Below are 19954 nucleotides of genomic sequence, written 5' to 3'. Positions count from 1 at the left end.
TTTGAAAAAAAAAAATTTTTTTTTTTTGTGAGTGAAATGTTGCATTGTCTCCCCTGATTCTAAGTATAGTCGAATCGCTTGGTTTGAGCAAGTAAAACAATTTTTATAAGCAACCTCTCCTTCTTCATGGGATTTCATCCGCCATTCATTTTTCCATAAACCTTGCTTAAAATGCTTATAAAAATTGTTTTACTTGCTCAAACCAAGCGATTCGACTATACTTAGAATCAGGGGAGACAATGCAACATTTCGATTAAAAGTCGACTTTGGCCAGCGAATTTCGAATAGTGTTTTTGCTAGAAATGCCCATCCCTAATGTCAATACAGTTCCAAATAAAAGAATTGAGAGCGAGTTCTGCCTGAGATTGTGTGCTTTACAAAAATTGCCTTTTCTCCTGTTTGTCTTCTCAGAGAGACCTTTTGGGTGAAAACAGGGTGTATATAAATGGCTATAAGTAGAGTACAGAACATGCTAAAAGCTCACCTTTTTTTTCCCTGGTGAACCCAGAGACGTACATCTTCATTTTGAGGTATTGCAAATCACTTTGGTGCTAATAGATAATTTACTGTGGGTCTTGAAAGATGACCAACAATTATGAAAATCTTTGGCCTGTGCTAAATATTGGCAGTCCTAAACTGGCCATGAATGAGTTAATAATGTATGCACAAAAAAAAATCACAAAAATCTAATTTCTTTAGTTTTTCACACTTTTTCACATCAAAAGTTCATTTTTAAGTTTGCTGACGTCACCTAGTAGTACTATCAAATTTTTACCCCATTTCAACCAATCATATCACAACATGGCAGCTGTCAATCAAATCTTCATTTCAGGATAATTTTCTCTTCCAAATGAAGTAGAAAATGGCGCCTAGTGCCTGTCATCTGGCAGAATTCCTATCCCATAAACTAACTACTAACTTGGCCAATTGTATGAAACATGAACAAAAGACTAAAACAAAAATCTCTAAGAATGCAAAGAAATGTAACTGGCTCGTTAAAACGCACATTCCAGGAATATCGTATTTACAGAAATAGCGTAAATGGCGCGCGCTTGAGAGCGTGGTTGTCAGGGGTTGCCCCTCGGAGATTCCAGGCGAGCGGGCAGCACCCATGCATCGGATTGTCCGCTCGCTCCGCACGAAGCAGGTGGCTGCCTGGATCCCACTCGCGTAGCACGACAACACGCTGAATCCCACTCGATTTGGGGGTGGAATGTGATGGAAAGGCTTGTGGTCCGCCTCTCAACCCTGTCATCTCAGACAAGATTTGTTTGAGTCTGCGATGCTCGCGCATTTGCATTCGCCTCCGGTTCACCTCGACTTTAAGATGATAATTCACAATAAAATCAACCTTTAAATAACTTTAAAGTTTAGAGCATGTAGCAGCATATTTATTTCTGGCATCAATGTACGTGCATGTAATGACTGAGTGTAATATAGTGCAAATTGCAAAATAGTACACATTGAAATTGAAAACATAGTGCAATGAAATATCTACTATATCCATTGAATGTATAATGCAAAATAAAATTAGGGCACTACTACGTATGGAAATGGAACCAAAAACTATTCACTATGTAATGCCAAAACATCAACAAAAATAAATTGGTTTAGTCTTTTCAGGCATCAAACACATTTAGAGAGTGCAAACTGCTGAGTAAAATGAGGTTTCCAGTATTCCCGTCAGCAACACGTGATCTTAACGTCGCTATGATGACGTTACAGCAAGGCTTTTAACGTTAATGGCTGAGTTTCCCAACAAAGAAGCTTCTTAAGAGTTAAGAAGCTTCTTAAGGAGTTAAGAAGGCTCCAAAGAAGTGTTTCCCAAACGCCTTCTTAACAGAAGAGAAAAATAAAAAAAATAGAAGGCTCTTAAGAAGCATCTTAACTGGAGCGGCTCACTAGATGACACTCTGAGCCCAGCAGTGGGCCACGACTCAGTGGTTGAGAAACACTGTTGTAGAATAACCTAATCATGGTCATGTTAAACTTTATTAACACATTGACTGCCAGCCCTTTTTTCAATGCTGTAGGTAGGTTGTGCCAGTTTTTTTTTTGAGGATTCTGGCTCATTTTACAAGAGCCGAGGATTCTTTTCTGTTAAGACTTCGTGAACACCAATCATCTAAAAAGAACTAATAGAATGTGTGCTTTCTCTGTCTAAAAGAGTTAGTTTGTAGAGTTAGTAGTTATGTAAGCATTAGCAGTTGAATACAGCATGGTTTCAGCGTCAGAAAAATTATTCAGAGATAAACGGCTTTTTGTGAAATTCGATAGAACAGTCACTTTAACCATTCATTTTTGGCATCAGTAAGAGTCAGACATCTAAACAATAGTTTTGAACAGTAATTTCCTCCATAACAGCAGGAAACCCCCCTCTGCTTCCAACTCCTCCCTCCGTGTGTGTTCTCCTCCTGCCTCCCTGGCTCTCCAGCGGGCGTGTCACAACGAAGTTGCTGCTGCCTGGCTGCTGCCTGTTTGAGCGGCCGCTGTTTGAGGAAGTCTGGGTGGACTCGCTCGTTTCGTGGAGTTTTGGTTGAGAGCTTTGATGTGATTCTGGTCATATTTATGCTGCGTGTTTCAAAGTGTGCATCCAATCTATTCTTGGAACCCCCCACCGTTGCCACCGCTGTGCATCAGCGCGAAAGTGAAAGCGTTTTCGCCATCAATTTTACAGTATGAGAACGGCTTGCTCGCGCTTTTCCGTCCAGTTTTGGGTCGCCTCTTTCTACTGTGGAGAGACATGTCGACACTCAGTGGGTCGGTAAAATAGATTATACGCATTCAATACCTCCAATTCTGGTGTAAGAGACGTAAAAGGGGTTGATCGATGTCCCACCGTCAAAAAAAAAAAATGTTTATGTAAGCCGAGATATCTCGTCCTTGGCACTCAACGGTTGGATTATGTAAGCCGAGATATCTCGTCCTTGGCACTCAACGTGTTAAACATTATTTTTTTCAGACATGGACTGCAGTTCAAATTGCTTTATATACACAGCATACAACAAAACAGAGAAACACTACAGAATTTAAGCGACCTTGGGTTCTGTGAAAGGTGCTATATAAAGCCACAACATTATAAAAGGAATCCATTCTGATTAGAGGAATATAGCCTATGGTAAAACATTTAAAACACAAGTAACCATACATACAGGGGAGATTTTCAATTGTTCCCTAATTTTAAACACTAAAGGGTACATGAAAGAAAGGAAAAAGGGGAAAACACAAGAGGAACAGTGGACACAAGTATCTCCTTTTGCCTGACGCGGCTGGATCTGCCAGTGTTTTGTCATTAAGAAGGTGTTAAGAATGCCCCAGACCCTTCTTACAAAACCTTCTTAACGAAAGATCATCTTAGCGCTAAGAAGCTTTTGGGAAACGCAGCCTTCTTAACGGAAGATAATTGGAAGATAATTTTAGGCTAAGAAGCAATCGGGAAACACGTTGGCTTCGTTGGCTTCTTACGGGAGCCTTAAGAAGGGTCAAAGAAGCTTCTTAGCGCTAAGAAGCTTTTGGGAAACGCATGCCTTCGTAAAGAAGCAATAGACCCCTTATACAGCTTGTCAACATTGAGCTGCGCGCGCAACGTGTAGGCAGAAAACCCTCAGCCCAGCATTCACAGACAGTAAAAAAGCCCCGCTGTCAGGACTGCTCTATGCCCATCTGCAACACACAGTTATATTTTAGTTTTAAAATGCAGTTCTCGGCTTACTACCACAGCTTATCGCCTAGTGATAAGCAATGTTATGCATCGAAATTAACGTTGTTTAATGGGATATGTCTTACAGACCCATACGCACTGGCGCTGTCAATTGGCCAAGCCTAGTCATACATATCGTGCATTCCTTTATAACTGGGGATAGCGTAGATAATTATTCTGTAACTTGCAAAGATATATTGTTATGTTGATAATGCACACAACTCAATAATGACATTATGTAACGTTACTTGGTCGTTAACTAACCGAGCGATGTGGCTGAGCAGCCTACAGCTACAGGCAGCTTACCTGATTATGAAGAGCACTACAAAGTTGGGCATTTTTAATGATGTCCTCGTTCCAATCAGTTCAACTCAATAATGACATTATTTAACGTTACTTGGTTGTTAACTAACCGAGCGATGTGGCTGTTACTAGCAGCCTACTACAGTTTACCTGATATGAAATGAGCGAGCACTGCAAAGTCGGGCATTTTTAACGATTTCCTCTTTCGGCTTGCAACCAAAGACACCTACGGTTAGCATAAAAGCAGTATGAGTTGACGGGATTCGGTAAAACTTTAGTCCTTGCTTTAAATGCTAACCGTAGGTGTCTTTGGTTGCAAGCCGAAAGAGGAAATCGTTAAAAATGCCCGACTTTGCAGTGCTCTTCATAATCAGGTAAGCTGCCTGAAACTGTAGGCTGCTCAGCCACATCGCTCGGTTAGTTAACGACCAAGTAACGTTACATAATGTCATTATTGAGTTGTGTGCATTATCAACATAACAATATATCTTTGCAAGTTACAGAATAATTATCTACGCTATCCCCAGTTATAAAGGAATGCACAATATGTATGACTAGGCTTGGCCAATTGACAGCGCCAGTGCGTATGGGTCTGTAAGACATATCCCATTAAACAACGTTAATTTCGATGCATAACATTGCTTATCACTAGGCGATAAGCTGTGGTAGTAAGCCGAGAACTGCATTTTAAAACTAAAATATAACTGTGTGTTGCAGATGGGCATAGAGCAGTCCTGACAGCGGGGCTTTTTTACTGTCTGTGAATGCTGGGCTGAGGGTTTTCTGCCTACACGTTGCGCACGCAGCTTGCTTTGTTGTCATTGTGACGTAGGCGTATAATTGGTCTATTGGGAAACATGTTTGGCTTCTTAGCTCAAAGAAGCTAATATCGTTAGCTAACGTTAGCAGCTAAAACTTGTGAGTGAGCTAACAAGCTAATTAGCCTTAATCTAAATCATCGTCTGCATTCGCCACAACGTGCTTCCTTTTGAGATGCTCGCGCATCATACCCGTGCTGCCATGATAAGCGAGTTCAGTTTATTTAGCAGATTTTGCATTTCACATCATTGTGATGCGCCTCTATTCGTGCTGTAATGGTACCGCTGCTTCACCGGTGTTCGGAGCGGGCTAAAAAGTCGAGTGTCACAATTCAGCGATCCTTTCTCACATTTACTTTACCACACTAGATCGTCATTACAACACACATAGTGTATGGAATGATTGTTGTTGAATATGTCACAAAAGTCCTGACCGATCGTAGCAGGAGTTTCGCTTGGTACTAGCATGTTGATGCTATCAACAAGATAATTAGGGGTGGGCCATGCCTTCGCCTAACCTTCGCCATCATGGGGGGAAAAACACGCATCCCGAAGCTAGCTGACACTTGTCAATGAGCTAAGTTAGTTAACAGCTTACCTTGTTCATTGTCGCCAGTTGCAACGGTTACCAGACAGGAACACAAAAGCGCCGTTATCTCCAGTGTAAAACGCATCGTATAATAAATTGTTTTGAGTGACAGGCTAGTAGGCTAGCTAGATGCTAAACGCCACAAGAGTCGAGAAAAAGAAAACAATATCACGTCGACGCAGGTTTATAACACGCTGACACTTTAACAACACACGATTGTGTCCCAATGCCACCAATGTGCACCAATGTGCATCCAGATGTAATCTACAACCCCTTTAAAATAGATTTTGTCAAGTATTGTCTCTATCCTGCTAAGCAGTAGGAAGTGTAGCCAGTGAGGAGAAACTTCCTGCCCCCCCCCCCCCTTCTTCCAAAGAACTTTTATGGAAAGAAATGACAGCTCCATATTGCCCCATTGCAACATCAGCGCCCAGCAGCCTCCGCCATTTTTTATTTTTGGAAGCGTGACAGCGCCAAAAGAACCTCGCACAGGCTCGCAGTGGTCAGCTGCGGTAGCGCTGGCCCCTATAATCAGCCTCTCTAAACAGTAACTCAACGGGAGAACACTCTCAACTTTGGGGATTCACATCTTTTCCGGGCGTACTGCAAATCTTGATTGAAGTGGTGTAGTGCAGGGATGTAAAACAACAACCATATTGTGGAAACTAAGCAACATTTTTCGTTTTCTTTGTTTAGTTTTTTCAAGATAAATACCTAATGAAAAGGACCCGAGGTTCAACTCCCGTTGAGTTACTGTTTAGAGAGGCTGATTATAGGGGCCAGCGCTACCGCAGCTGACCACTGCGAGGCGCATTCTGTTTCCAACAATGGCCGGAATGTCGTCTCTTTCCTTCCACGCTCTTTGCTTCTTCTTCTTCTTCTTCTTCTTCTGATAGCTTTCCGGCAGACTAGATGCCTTACGGCATATTGCTGCCTCTCACTGGTCGGAAATAGGCGATAAATTCAAGGACTGCTTTCAGAGTCCTTGCCTGATTCTCAGTGGGATTCAGGCTCTTCATTGATACAGTCTTGGTGCCCAGGCTTAATACAGCAGCATAGCCTACAGCCTTTCTCTTTCTTGTGTGTAACAGTTACATTCCCCGAGTACGTGTTTCACAGTTTGTTGTTTTTTGTAGGCTATGTCACACACAATCCATCTTCATGTTTTCCCATCTCTGCCAAGTCCCATGCCAGTCCACAGTGCCCCAGTCTCAATCTAGTCATCACAACTGTGTGTCTTCTCTCACTCCCTAAATAACAATGCTCTTTTCTTACACTATTTACACTATTTTGTATATCGAAGTAGCCGCCCTTCTTTTAATTTTCCCACTCTTTCTGCCACACAGCTGTTATTCTTCTTTTGATAATAGATCTGCACTCATACGTCCCAATGGGCACTCTCAGATCGACAGCTCTCTTCATGGTACCGTATACAAATACAATACAATACAATACAAATACATACAAATACAATACAAAATGGTCATTAATTTTGTATTGTAGTAGCCTACTATTGTATTTTTGTACTTTTCTACCCGTTAATGAGTTTGACTGACCAACTGGAAGCACAATACAGGTGATCTCACTGGATAGGCTTCACTGGTCATCTGTTGTGACTGTTCAGTCATTTTTACAGTAAATGAAAATAAACAGTTGCACTTTTCTCAAATGAATATTCTGTGTCATTTCTTGTATTGATGAAAATGTTTTAGTTATATTTTAATAAACTGTTAAGCAGCAGATTGTGACAGAAAAAACACCCACAAATGTCACTGATATATTTCATGTCCTTGTTATCTGGAAGATGAGGGAGCCTATTAAGGGTCTAAATACCTTCACAGACCACCAGGGGGCCACAAGTTCAGGACTTGCCCTGGCTTGGTGTCAAAGGCTATTCACCTTATGTATCCCAGCCCACTTGACCCAGTTGTGTTATGACTTCCTGTTCAAAACACATCTGTTTTACCTGCTCACTAGTACTGTACTGTCACAGGAAATGTAAACACAATAGGAAGTAACTAGCTGAGCCCTGTGTTGCCCCTTCTCACGGGGGCCATTTTGTGTCAAAAAGGCAGGATAAACACAGTACTGCTCCAGAGCTCTATGGGGAATTTACAAGTCTTTATGTGCGCCCTCAGGAAAAGATAGAGCTCTATGGCTTCATCTGCTGTGGTGGGTGAGTGTAAGAAATGTTCTGCCATTAAAAGGCAACACAAGTTGAATACTGTTTCATCACAAGGATGTGGTCCCCTCTGAAGACATTCTTCTTTACAAGCCTCCACCGCTTGCTGAGAGACCACTTTCAGGTGATCTTGTCCTCCAAATAGACGAGGGATTGTGTACATGAGAAGTGGACGTCCACATGGAGCTACTGCATTTCTGCTGTTGCGGATAATGTGGGTATTCCACAAATGTGTGACTCGCTGCAGCTCTTCCTGAAGAAGAAAAACATGATTTAAGTAGAATTACTTATTTTTTAGTTGAGATACATGCAGATATAGGCTCTCATCATCTTTAAATATCTAACAATATTTCACTGCATATAGGCGTAATGGCATTTTTGCCAAGGCACTGGTCAGGTGATCGAAAAGTCAGAGCACTCAGTCAGTCATAGACATGTAGTTTAGTGGGGGGGGGGGGGGGGGGGGGCATAGCCCTGCTGAAAAAACCAGCATAGACCAGCATGCGATGCTGGGATGCTGGTACACCAGCATAAAAAGCTATGCTGGTGCATGCTGGTTTTTTCAGCAGGGAGGGATAGGAAGGTGGTAGACAGTCAGGATTCCAGGGGTGGGTAGGTGGAGTGGCTAGGGGATATAGGTGGAGGGGGCGAGGGAAAAGGGGCTGTAGGGGGAGTGCCATCATGGTCTTTAAGGTTTGTGCTTGTTATTGACAGAAAGTGATTTAGGGCCTATAATTTGAAGACCATTTGCAAGTGATTTAAAAAAAAGAAATAGCGTATATAACGTCTATAATTGTAGCCTATACTGTAGGAATTGGCTCTGCAGCCAGCTACAAGTTGTGTGTCTGTGCAAATAGCTCCTGCCATTAAAGATGGATTTGAAATTATTGTGTAAAGACATTAAGTAGGCTATTAATATCTGGGTCAAACACACAGGTAGGTGTGTGTGTGTGTGTGTGTGTGTGTGTGTGTGAGTGTGTGTGTGTGTGTGTGTGTGTGTGTGCATGTGTGTGTGAGTGCATGTGTGTGTGAGAGAGAGAGAGAGATGCTTACCTCGATGATATTCAGACAGGTGAACAATACAAGCTGCTTGTCCAGGAAGTCACCACTGAAACAGTCATGTCCTTCAATCTCTGAAATCGATTCATCCAATCCTGGGCATGGTGCATTCTCAAAATAGCCCACCAACTTTCGATGCGCTGATTGTGATTGCTGGAGCCAGTGATGAAACAAGTTCTGGCGTGCTCATCCCTGTCACTCCATCGCAGGAATCTCTGCATCTGTCCCATGGTGACGTTCTCTGTTCCCAAATCTGCACGAATTCTAGCAGCTGTCCCCATCTTCTTTTCAACTACTGCAATGAAGTAACTGGCGATGACCTTGGGGTTGCTGCCATACCATAAGTCTTGAAAAGCCATCAATCGCTCCATTAATGCATATGCCGTATGGTTTTAGTTTATCATACGAGTCCACATGCCACATGAAGTTAGGACCAGGGTTAATGTAGATGCGCCGCCTCAGGCGATTTCTCCGTCTTTGTTCAACACCATGGGGGTCCAGGATTTTTAACAGATGCCTCACGGTACTTTGGGTCACAACATACCCTGCTTGGATGCAATTCAGGTGGTGCAGCTTGTATACATGCAGCCTTCCGTGCCCTTCCAGCTGATCAATGAGAAATGACGCCACCTCCAATAGGTCGGACTGATTCTTCCTTCTATACAGTCCCATAGATTTTAACATCCTTCTTAATGTACGCATACTTATCACAATACCATCTACGTTGCTCAATAATAGCAGAATCTCACCATGTTTCAACCCAAGCATAAAACTTGATTAAACGGTCTAAATTAGCCATTTTCAGTTTCTCCGATGTGCAGGCTGCTTCTCTTCTTCCTATCTCACAGGCAATGTGGCGTTGGCATCTCCTTATGAGAAAAGTTCATATCTCATTATAACGAGATACTTATCTCATTATAAGTATCTCGTTAAAATGAGATAAGTATCTCATTATGAGATAAGTTTCTCATTATAATGAGATAAGTATCTCATTATCTGTATCTCATATTTTAGTCTGTTACGTTCCCAAGTTTGACCAGGGGAGAAAACTGGATGTAACATATAAAACACAACAAACCGGGGGACAAAGGAGACAGAGATCATTTACAATAATCAGGTTTTATTACTAAAATAAGGTTAAATAAAAAGGTACAAATCACAAATAGGTTTGTTGGCTTAAACACAGCTGGGGATTGAACCCGCAACCAAGGAGCAAACTAAACTAAAGAAAGACACCCAAACAGGGTAAAGGTCACACTCTCAGAGTCAAGGTTACCGGTACGGAACACAGTTTGGGAAGCCCCAACACACAGCACCAAGCTGTCAGGATTTGGTATACACCAACACACAGCACCAAGCTGTCACGATGGCCCACTGGGGCTGACTGTCTCTCCATGGTTTTAAGCTGCAGCCTCTGATTGGCAGTGAGTACACCTGTGCTCTCCTGCACAGGTGTGACAGCACAGGGGGGGAGGGCCTGGAGAGGAACAATCAAGCACAGACACTCCCCCCCTTAAGAACAAACGTAGTTTATATTCCAGAATTGATTTTTTTTTTCTATATCACAACAGCACATACATAAAGTTTTGAATTGTGGCATTGAGACCATAACTATAAGTGACCATGCACCAATAACAATGACTGTAATGATAGATGACAAATCCTTTTTTAAGTAGGCTATTGGAGGCTTACAATTCTATCCAATGAAACAATGGTAAGGGAGTTAAAACAAAATTTAAAGGAATATTTCCAAATAAATGATAATGGAGAAGTAACACCATCCATTCTATGGGAAGGGGGAAAAGCGGTTATAAGAGGGAAAATAATAGAGATAACATCTAGGTTGAGAAAAACCCATCTGGAACAGCAAAGATGGTTAGAAAATTAAATTAAAGAACTGGAGCGGGAACATAAAAGAACATCAGATAATTCTATATTTCTTGAATTAAAAAGAATTAGACAGAGACTGGATTAACTTCTAACATATAAAACAGAAGGAGCTCTACGTTTTACAAATCAAAGGTACTATGAGATGGGCAACAGAGCAAGCCGTTTATTAGCATTCCAGCTTCGAAAGGCCCAAACGAATAGGATAATTTAAAAAATAAGACACCCTAATTCCAAACAAGTTATGACAAAGCCAACAGAGATAGCAGGAGCTTTTGCAGAATATTACAAACATCTATATGATGATTCAGAGTCTGATTCCATAGAAACAAAGGCACAGATATTTCTTAACAGACTAAACCTGCCGACTCTAACAGAACAAGAGCCTTCCATGATGATACAGCCAATTTCAATAAAGGAAATATTTGGTGCTATAAAAATTCTCAAAAATAGTAAGTCTCCTGGTACGGATGGGTTCCCGGGAGAATTCTATAAATGTTTTGCAGAAGAGATCATACCAGTCCTATCTAAAGATTTCAATTATGCTTTATCATCAGGGGACCCACCAAAAACATGGTCAGAAGCAATCATTTCAGTCTTACATAAGGAGGGCAAAGACCCAATATCTTGTGAAGGATATAGACCTGTTAGTTTGCTCTGTAACGATCTAAAAATATTAACAAACATATTGGCAGAGAATGCATGTATAACTAAGTTAATTAAACCAGATCAAACAGGTTTTATCCCTGCAAGACAGGGTGCAAACAATATTAGGAGAACATTAAATCTGATATCATGCACTAAAAACAGTCGCCGGCCTGCTATGTTGCTCAGCTTAGATGCCCAAAAGGCATTCGACCGGGTGAAATGGAGCTTCTTATACCATACTTTGTCTGTTTTCGGGTTTCACTCAACTTTCATAGACTGGGTAAAAATGGTGTATAAAAATCCAAAATCAAGGATCAGAGTTAATGGTTGTTGCTCAGATTTTTTCTATCTTAGGAGGGGGGTCAGGCAAGGAGATTGCTTGAGTTCATTATTATTCGCCGCAAGCATTGAACCATTAGCTGAATCAATATGACAGAATAAAGATATAAAGGGAATAAAGGATGAAGGGGGGGTCGAACACAAAATATCTTTATTCGCGGACGATATATTAACATATATATGTGAGCCATCCTATACCAGCCTTGTTGAATAACCTGAATGAATATGGAGAAATATCTGGATATCTGACCAATGAAGACAAATCTGTAGCGATGATGCTTTCAGGTGTATGTCCAGCAGAACTAAAGAAAAAGGTTAATTTTAAATGGACGAATAAGGGGTTCAGATATCTGGGTATCATTATTACTCCTGCCACTTCAGTTATTTGAAGCTAATTATGGAAAGTTGATAACTGAGATTAAGAAAGACTTTGCTAGATGGAAGAATTTGCCTTTGAATTTGTTGGGAAGAATAGACACAGTAAGAATGAATATTTTACCAAGATTGTTGTTTCTGTTCCAGTCATTGCCTATTGGGGTCACTAATTATACTTTTAAAATGCTAGACAAAATATCCAAATTCTTATGGCAAAATAAAAAGTTAGAATTAAATATAAGACACTTATTTGCCTGAGGGAGAAGAGAGGTTTGAGTCTTCCAAATTAAAAAAATTATTGGGCAGCGCAACTTAGAGCTATATTTTTGTGGATAACTAATGAAACGGATGCGATGTGGGTGGGAATTGAGCAAAACTCATGTCGAAGTATACCCTTGGAATCACTTCCATTCATATCCGAAAGGGAATGGAGGAGACTCAAGGGCGGTAATGAGTGGATTAAAGGAACAATGAAAATATGGTCAGCCGTACGAAAGAAGTTAAAATTGTCAAAATCTATCTCTAGAGCCACTAAAATAGCAAGAAATCATGATTTTTTTTACCATCTCTTATGGACTCAGGGTTTAAAATATGGGCAAACAAGGGGTTGATATATATTGCACAACTGTTTAATGGACAAATTATGAAGTAATTTGAACAAATTTCAAAATAATTTAATTTACTATATAATATATTTGTAAATCACCTTCCAATCTAGAGGAGCTGATTATGTCATTTACAGAGAGAGAGAAGAAAATTGGGATTGTATCACAAATCTATAAAGCATTACAACATGAATCCAACGATAATATGTACGTATTACAAGTGGGAACTAGAAGCAGAGATAACAGAAAATAGGCAATAAACAAAACAACTAGGCTGCATCCTCCGTTCGGTCCCTGGCTGGTGACAGGACCTCATCACCTCTCTCTTCGATGTTGCCACCATTCATTGTTCTCCAAAAAAAAAACGAGCTCATCTGTGACCCTTCTATAGCAAATGTATTTATTTTATTTATTTATTCGTTTATTGAACAGGGACGAATGCAGTGATAGACAACAAAACAGATGTCATGCATACAGGTTTCTAGCCTAGGCTAATTTGCAACCCCTGTCCCTGGTTAGGCCTTTACAACAAAAGTTCAAGAGAAAAGTTAAAACGGTACCAGAACGTTAAAAACGAACCATATAAAACAGAACAAAATAAAGACAAAAAACAAAAAACACAACAAAAATTGCTGATTGCTAATTGCACAACAGCCTTTGGAGTAGGGCTGCATGATAAATCGATTTTGAATCGTAATCGAATTAATTAGTTAGGACGATGTTAAAAACGCGAAAATTGTAAAATCGATTTACACTTCAACTAGGGTAATTACGTTACGGCGGGGCGGCGGCTCTCTCTCATGTACGCATGCTGCTACTTGTCCATTCTCCCCGCTGTAAAGTCTCTCTAGAGGCTGTGATACTGGCTACTAAAGACAGCAGCGCAATGGACTTATTTCAACACCAATCTTGATGGCGAAGTAGCGAAGGATGTCTGCGGGGAGCCGTAAAACAGCAGTATGTCATCCCAACACACTCTGCTCCACAGTAAAACAGCACTATGTCATCCCAACACACTCTGCTCTTAACCACAGTAAAACAGCATGTCATCCCAACACACTCTGATCTTAACCACAGTAAAACAGCAGTATGTCATCCCAACACGCTCGGCTCTTAACCACAGTAAAACCGCACTATGTCATCCCAACACGCTCGGCTCTTAACCACAGTAAAACAGCAGTGTGTCATCCCCAACACGCTCTGATCTTAACCACAGTAAAACAGCACTATGTCATCCCAACACACTCTGCTCTTAACCACAGTAAAACAGCAGTGTGTCATCCCAACACGCTCTGCTCTTAACCACAGTAAAACAGCACTATGTCATCCCAACACGCTCGGCTCTTAACCCCAGTAAAACAGCATGTTTGTTTGGTTTGTTTGGTTTATTTCGGATCAAGAATGCATAAAAACCATTACAAATTTACAATTAATACAGTAGTAAAAAAAGTACACAATTATTCAATCGAAAGTAAAATGATCCAAAGATAGCCCAGTAAAGCAGCTTAAAGTTACAAACTAGAAGCCTGCTTATTTCCACTGGGGTCCTTCAAATATCAAAACCTTAATATTACACAATTGTACTTTATAAAAGAAAAACAGAAAAAGGAACTGTCTATCGATGACACATAAAATATATGATATATACAAATGAAATCTCATCACGGGGTTGTCACTTGGAACTTGACACTTGGAAAGTGTCATCGCAAGAGATACCACAACATTACAGACATCAAGACAGACAATCTCTTTTGATCTCGCGAGGTTATCCATCTTGCAAGCAAGGTTACGCCTACATTCCACTAGGTCCGTGTTCGGTCCGTCTGCGCTGCGGTACGGCATCGGAGCCGATACGTTTCCACTCTAATCATTGTGTCAACTCCCACCTACTCCGCTGCGTTGCGTGTCTACTCCGTCCCAGCTCCGACGATCCGGAGCTCTCCGAAAAAGATACGCAAGGGTTCTATTTTTCACGGATGACGGAGCAAAGCCGCAGCAAGTTGGGCGGAGCCAGGCATGAAATCAACAGGGCAGAGGTGTTTACAGCATTCAATATCAAGCCAGAGGACAAATATGTATGAGGAAAAGTTCATAATTGAAGTGGAAAACCACAAACGGCAACGGCTTATATGTGTTCTGTTGATTGTTAAAATGTGTATGGGTATACATGGGTGACGATCCCATCCACCGCCCGTATGCCAGGTTTCGACCTGGCCTTGTTAAATCCCAAGTAGAAACAGGTCTGCCACAATTCTGGGGGCTTAGCTCCCCTTTAAATTGGCCTGATTGAATTGGTGTCCTTAAAAAAAAAGTTAATTTCCTACCCTGACACACGCACGCACACACACATCTAGCTTTAGACTACAGATCTTTATCTTGTGTGTCTCGTGAAGTGGCAGGACTCATCTCTGTATTAGTCTGTAAGGGGATATCTTCTCCTTGGGTGACATCTGTAGGAATGAAATGAAAGGAGCGTTCATTAAGTTAAGGAAAATTACAACTTAAAATCAACCTACAATTCAGGCTGCTGAATGTAACCTGTAGAACTGTACTGTATGCTGCAATTTTGGTTTTCATGGTTGAAAACATTTGAGAGAAATCCAGTGTACTATCAAATCAAGGGCTCCTATCAAACTGCAAGTTTAAGAGCCCTCAAATAATAAAGTGGTGTCATTAGGCTTTGAAATGATGCACTGTAAACAGCAGCAGATTGGTCAGTATCTGAGATTACAGCAGCAACCATGAACTTCTGGGATATTAAAAGATATTCACAGTGAGACAGTGTCAGTTAACTTGCTGTCAATCCATTATGGATATCTTACATTGATAGCAATCCTTGGTTAAAGCTTACCTTTCGCCACACTGCTGAAGAACATGTAAAGCAAAGTTCCACCCACTCCGAAAAGACACCCAATTACCAATGCAGCCACAACCATCATCCATGTCTCACTGGCCATTAGGCAGGACGTGTCTTTGTAGAACCATTCCTCTGAAACACATTACAAAAAGCAAAACAATTTAACAATTGCACATGTACAACTGTTCAAACTGCCATTAACACAAAGAAAAGTGTGCATCAATTAAAAGTAAAATAATATTATAATATATATATATATATATATATATATATATATATATATATATATATATATATATATATATATATATATATATATATATCCCCTCCGCGCCAATCTGGGAACCTGGTAAAAAACGGTAAAAAAAAAAACATTATTTATTTTCTCTAACCTCTGGGGGCAGGCTCGTTTCAATTCCTGAATAACTGGAACTCAAGGGGCTCTGCCAGAGATTTCCATATAAAAAAAACATTACTCTCACCAAAAACATGAATGTCACGGTGAGTCATATGGCCGATGTCCACCTGCTTGACAATGCAGCGGTAGTGGCTGGTGCCATTCTTGTGAACAGTTGCATTGCACTCTATGTTATAGCGGAGGCCTTCACTGTCTGTGGAGATCTGTTGCTCTCCAGCAGGGATGACCTTTCCATTGCCGTCTTGCCACTCCAGCACAGGAGGGGCAGCACCTTTCCGCACAGGGACGCCTTCAGCTGAACATTTGAGCAGCACTCCCTCCTTGGTGGCATAGAGAAATTCGGGGTGTGGTTTCCAAGCTGCATCTGGGTATGCAATATATAAACAATAGATTACAAAGGACAGTGCAGGAAGTGAGTGATTGGATTGTTTTGTGTTGATAAATCCCTACTCTACATGCAATAAAATAAAGTGTGTTTCAGAGAGAGTGAAGAAGAGACAGAATTAGAGCGATAAGCATAATGTAAGCCTTAACTACACACACCCTAGCATTGTTTGATGGCCATGCAACACCAAATGATCACTGTTATCATTTGTCTTGATTTTTTATTATTTTTGTTTGCTTCCCATAAATAAGCAACAACAATTCTGCAAACCACCCTGCAGTTAGTCAAACTGAACTGCTGCAAAATACACATTTACGTATTAATGCAAATGACTGTGGTCCGTCTTATGTTCATATCATTTATGATTGGTTGAATTGGCCAACATATTTTGGTAGGCTAAGGCTACACAGATGCGTACCACACCAGCCTAAGGTTAGTAAATCTGGTTACGTCTGGGTGATAATCCATAATTATCGTTCATCGTCTTTCAGTGGAATCATATCATGCTATAATGATTTTGGGATATCGTGACACACAATTCTGCTGTCTAAATTGATGATGAAGCAAATTCTACTGACTTTACAAAATTAAGTATTTTTTTCAATGGATATTATTTGAATATTTCTATTTTGTTTGACATCACACCTAACATTACCATTCCGTTCAACTGGATATAATGAGATTTTGCATACGTCAGGCATGTTGTGATATATATCGATACTGAAAGAAATCTTTGTGATTACCGTGATATTGATTAAAACCATATTGCCCATCCCTAATCTGGCTAGTGGTGAGCATTTTGGTCTTCTCGGTTTCTAGCTTTATCTATAGCAGTGGATTATTTATCCAAATTTAACATCAGGAATGTGGCCAGGCCAAAAACTGTCTGTGTAATAATGCTGTCTTATTGAACAAGCTGTGCTTCTGAGCAAAAGCTGTGAATGAGGCATCTGTAGGGAAACCACATTTCCACAAACACGTTTGTTGTCATGAAGGACTTCACTGCAAGTAAAAGTAACATTTAGGATCATTGCCAATATACACGGCCTATTTTGATTCACTTTGTCAAATTCATATCTCTCTAGTTTGTATAAGTGTCAACTAAATTTCAGTGATTAAAATTATTTCACCAACATCTAAATTTGCAATATATGGTTGTGCCTACCATAGGGAATGTACTGTAATTGAAACCACATGTCAAAAAGAGATGAAGCTGGCTATGAGTGCAAACAGCAAGCTTTTGCTTACAGACAGCCAACTGGACCTGCACTATAGGCCACATTTGTAACAAATGTTCATATTCATATAATCATTCATATTATGAATGTTGTCTGTTAAACTGCCACGATACCTGCAGGTATGGCTGGCTGGCTGTAGACAAGAGGATGTATACAGTACGTCAGTCTATGCATGGCAGTGAACTATGCTGCATAATTACAAACGAAACTGCTACATGCACAGTGCAGATGTGGAGATCAGTGGAAAACTGTGTTAAGGACTCACCGCTGATTTCACTTGACCTGTCTTTTAAGTGAGAGCCCTCTGGGTCGGTGGCTAAAAGACAAATCAGAAGATCATTGTTTAGAGTGGCAGTGCTTGCATAATGACATCATAAACACACTTTTTTTTCCCTTTTCTTCAAAAGTTGGAACTTGTTAGCCCAGTAACTGAGTGGAAAGTTTTCTTTTCCCATTTGAAACTGAGCGGGACAGATTTCATATCCTCATCCTAGGATGAGAATATGAAATCCAATCTGATTCAAACTAGGGCTGGGTTAAAAAAATTGATTCTCAGATTTTTAATCGATTTTTATTTTAATCCTTTGATATAGATTCATATGTCCAGAGATCGATTTTTTTTATTCAAAAAACAAATAAATAATAATAAATAAACAGGCTATAATATTATAGGCTGTGTGTGTGTGGTAGTTGAAACATAGTTTCAAGTTGACGTTTATTTATGTTTGTAGTTGAAACAAAAACATAAATACTGTAGGCTACATAAATGGAAATGTTTGATCATTAATATCTACTTTTAGAAATTATATAGGCTGAAATCAAATCACTGTGCATAATTGTGAAAGTGTCTTTATTGACAGATGAAAAGGCTGTTATTTATCCTTTGTCACCACCTGGTGAGTAAATATATTTCAATCATGAGAGGCCAGTTGGTAGGATTTAACAAACTTTATTTAGCAATCGGCATGCATGGCAAATACTTTGGCGCATGACTCCATTGGCCAGTGGCGCTGCTCTTGAGGCAAGAGGAGGGCATCTGCATAGGCTAGGAGATCCCCCAAAAGGAAGATCTGATTACCGGAGGTTAATTGAGATCTGCGGGCACCGGTAGTTTGACTGTACTTTTTTGGCCTTCGACCTTTAGCGACTTACAGCTATTTGTGGCTGGCGCTTCCCAACTCGGTCGGGCCTACGATCTTGGTACATTAACGTTTAACTTGGCGAAGATCCGATTACCGGAGGTTAATTGAGATCTGCGGGCACCGGTAGTTTGACTGTACTTTTCTGGCCTTCGACCTTTAGCGACTTACAGCTATTTGCGGCTGGCGCTTCCCAACTCGGTCGGGCCTACGAAACTTGGCGCTTCCCGGCTTGGCAGCCTTGGCACCTCACCATTTAGCTTGGCCTTCACTTGGCCTTCTGACTGACCCTGGCTCTCTCTCTTGGCTCTCTCTCTTTCCTCTCTTCCCCCCAAAAATGAACCGGGAGATTTATTGCGCCTTACTGGGCGCCGTGCTTTTCGGGGAGCCACCACCAACGAGACATTTTGGTACGGAAGTCCGGGACACTGTTCGTTGCCATGCTTACCGATTAAGGGAGGAGGGTTCTTTGGGCCGCCGGTATGGCCGCCTGCTCCGGGCGGACGTAGCTGGAGAATGCTGATGAAGACCGGCGGCCCGTTTGCTGGAGGGAGGCGGAGGACACTCCTTGCATGGCGGCTGAGGTGGCCGCTCCGATCCTGAAGGAGTGGCTGGAGTAGTTCTTCGTCGGGAGGTTGCATTTCTGGAGCGTCCGCTTGAGGTGCAGGGTGAACCAGGATCTTGTCATGTGGTGACGAGGTGCGATGAGGAACAGGGGAGCCGGGGGGGCGGTCTGGGGACTGAGCCTGATGTAGCGATTGTTTCCAGGAGTTAGGGTGACTTAGGGGTTGGTGACTTAGTGACTTAGGGGTAGGTGACTTAGTGACTTACGGCTGGCGCTTCCCAACTTGGCGCTGGACTTGGATGACTTAGGGGTTGGTGGCTTAGTGACTTAGGGGTTCCCAACTTGGCCTCGGTGACTTCGTGACTTCCCAACTTGGCGCTGGACTTGGATGACTTAGGGTTGGTGACTTAGAGGTTCCCAACTTGGCCTGGGTGACTTAGTGACTTGACTTGGCGCTGGACTTGGGTGAAGGGGTTGGTGACACATAGTGCTTTCAGACAGACACGGTTCTGGTTCTGGCTCTGGCTCCGTTCTGGAGTCTCAGAACCTTGGTGCTTTCTGGCGAACCAGCCCGTGTTCACACCAGTTTAAGCGGAACCAAAGTGGGAGGACATTATTCGGTAGTCCTTCTTCAGTTTATTTTTATTTTTTTAAGTTTATTAATTATTTGGTCTGGCGTTCGAGTGAACCCAGCCTTGGCCCTCTCTTCTGCAAGTTCGGCATATGACTTGCTCTTTCTTGTACTGCTTTCTAGCTTTTCTTGAGATTCGGTAGATGCTCAAATCGCCACTAAACATTTGGTTTCCTCAGGAGACCACTGCAAATTATTTTTCTCCATGTTGTCACT

General features: G+C 41.3%; 3 protein-coding genes across 3 annotated transcripts in view; 1 reads left to right on the top strand and 2 right to left on the bottom strand.

Moving 5' to 3' along the window:
- Window positions 1–5599, bottom strand: part of LOC310798976 (butyrophilin subfamily 1 member A1-like) — a 36968-nt gene extending 31369 nt beyond the window's left edge. Inside the window, exon 1 of the mRNA XM_083661542.1 lies at window positions 5420–5599. Coding sequence (XP_083517668.1) covers window positions 5420–5495 — 76 coding nt within the window. The 5' untranslated portion in view covers window positions 5496–5599. The remainder of the gene's footprint in view (window positions 1–5419) is intronic.
- Window positions 1–19954, top strand: part of LOC310799406 (dedicator of cytokinesis protein 3-like) — a gene marked incomplete at both ends in the record, with an annotated part of 383185 nt that overhangs the window by 285324 nt on the left and 77907 nt on the right. The window lies entirely within an intron of this gene.
- The window catches only part of LOC310799235 (butyrophilin subfamily 1 member A1-like), a 37110-nt gene continuing 30895 nt past the window's right edge, over window positions 13740–19954 (bottom strand). Inside the window, exons 3-6 of the mRNA XM_083661808.1 lie at window positions 17669–17719; window positions 15845–16144; window positions 15357–15494; window positions 13740–14955 (exon numbers count right to left, since the gene is read on the bottom strand). Coding sequence (XP_083517934.1) covers window positions 14867–14955; window positions 15357–15494; window positions 15845–16144; window positions 17669–17719 — 578 coding nt within the window. The 3' untranslated portion in view covers window positions 13740–14866. The remainder of the gene's footprint in view (window positions 14956–15356; window positions 15495–15844; window positions 16145–17668; window positions 17720–19954) is intronic.

Source organism: Poromitra crassiceps (genome assembly GCF_964638095.1).
Source record: "Poromitra crassiceps genome assembly, chromosome: 27".
Lineage (NCBI taxonomy): Eukaryota > Metazoa > Chordata > Actinopteri > Beryciformes > Melamphaidae > Poromitra > Poromitra crassiceps.
Note: the sequence above shows the minus strand (reverse complement) of the source record. Positions and strands in the feature narration are given on the sequence as shown.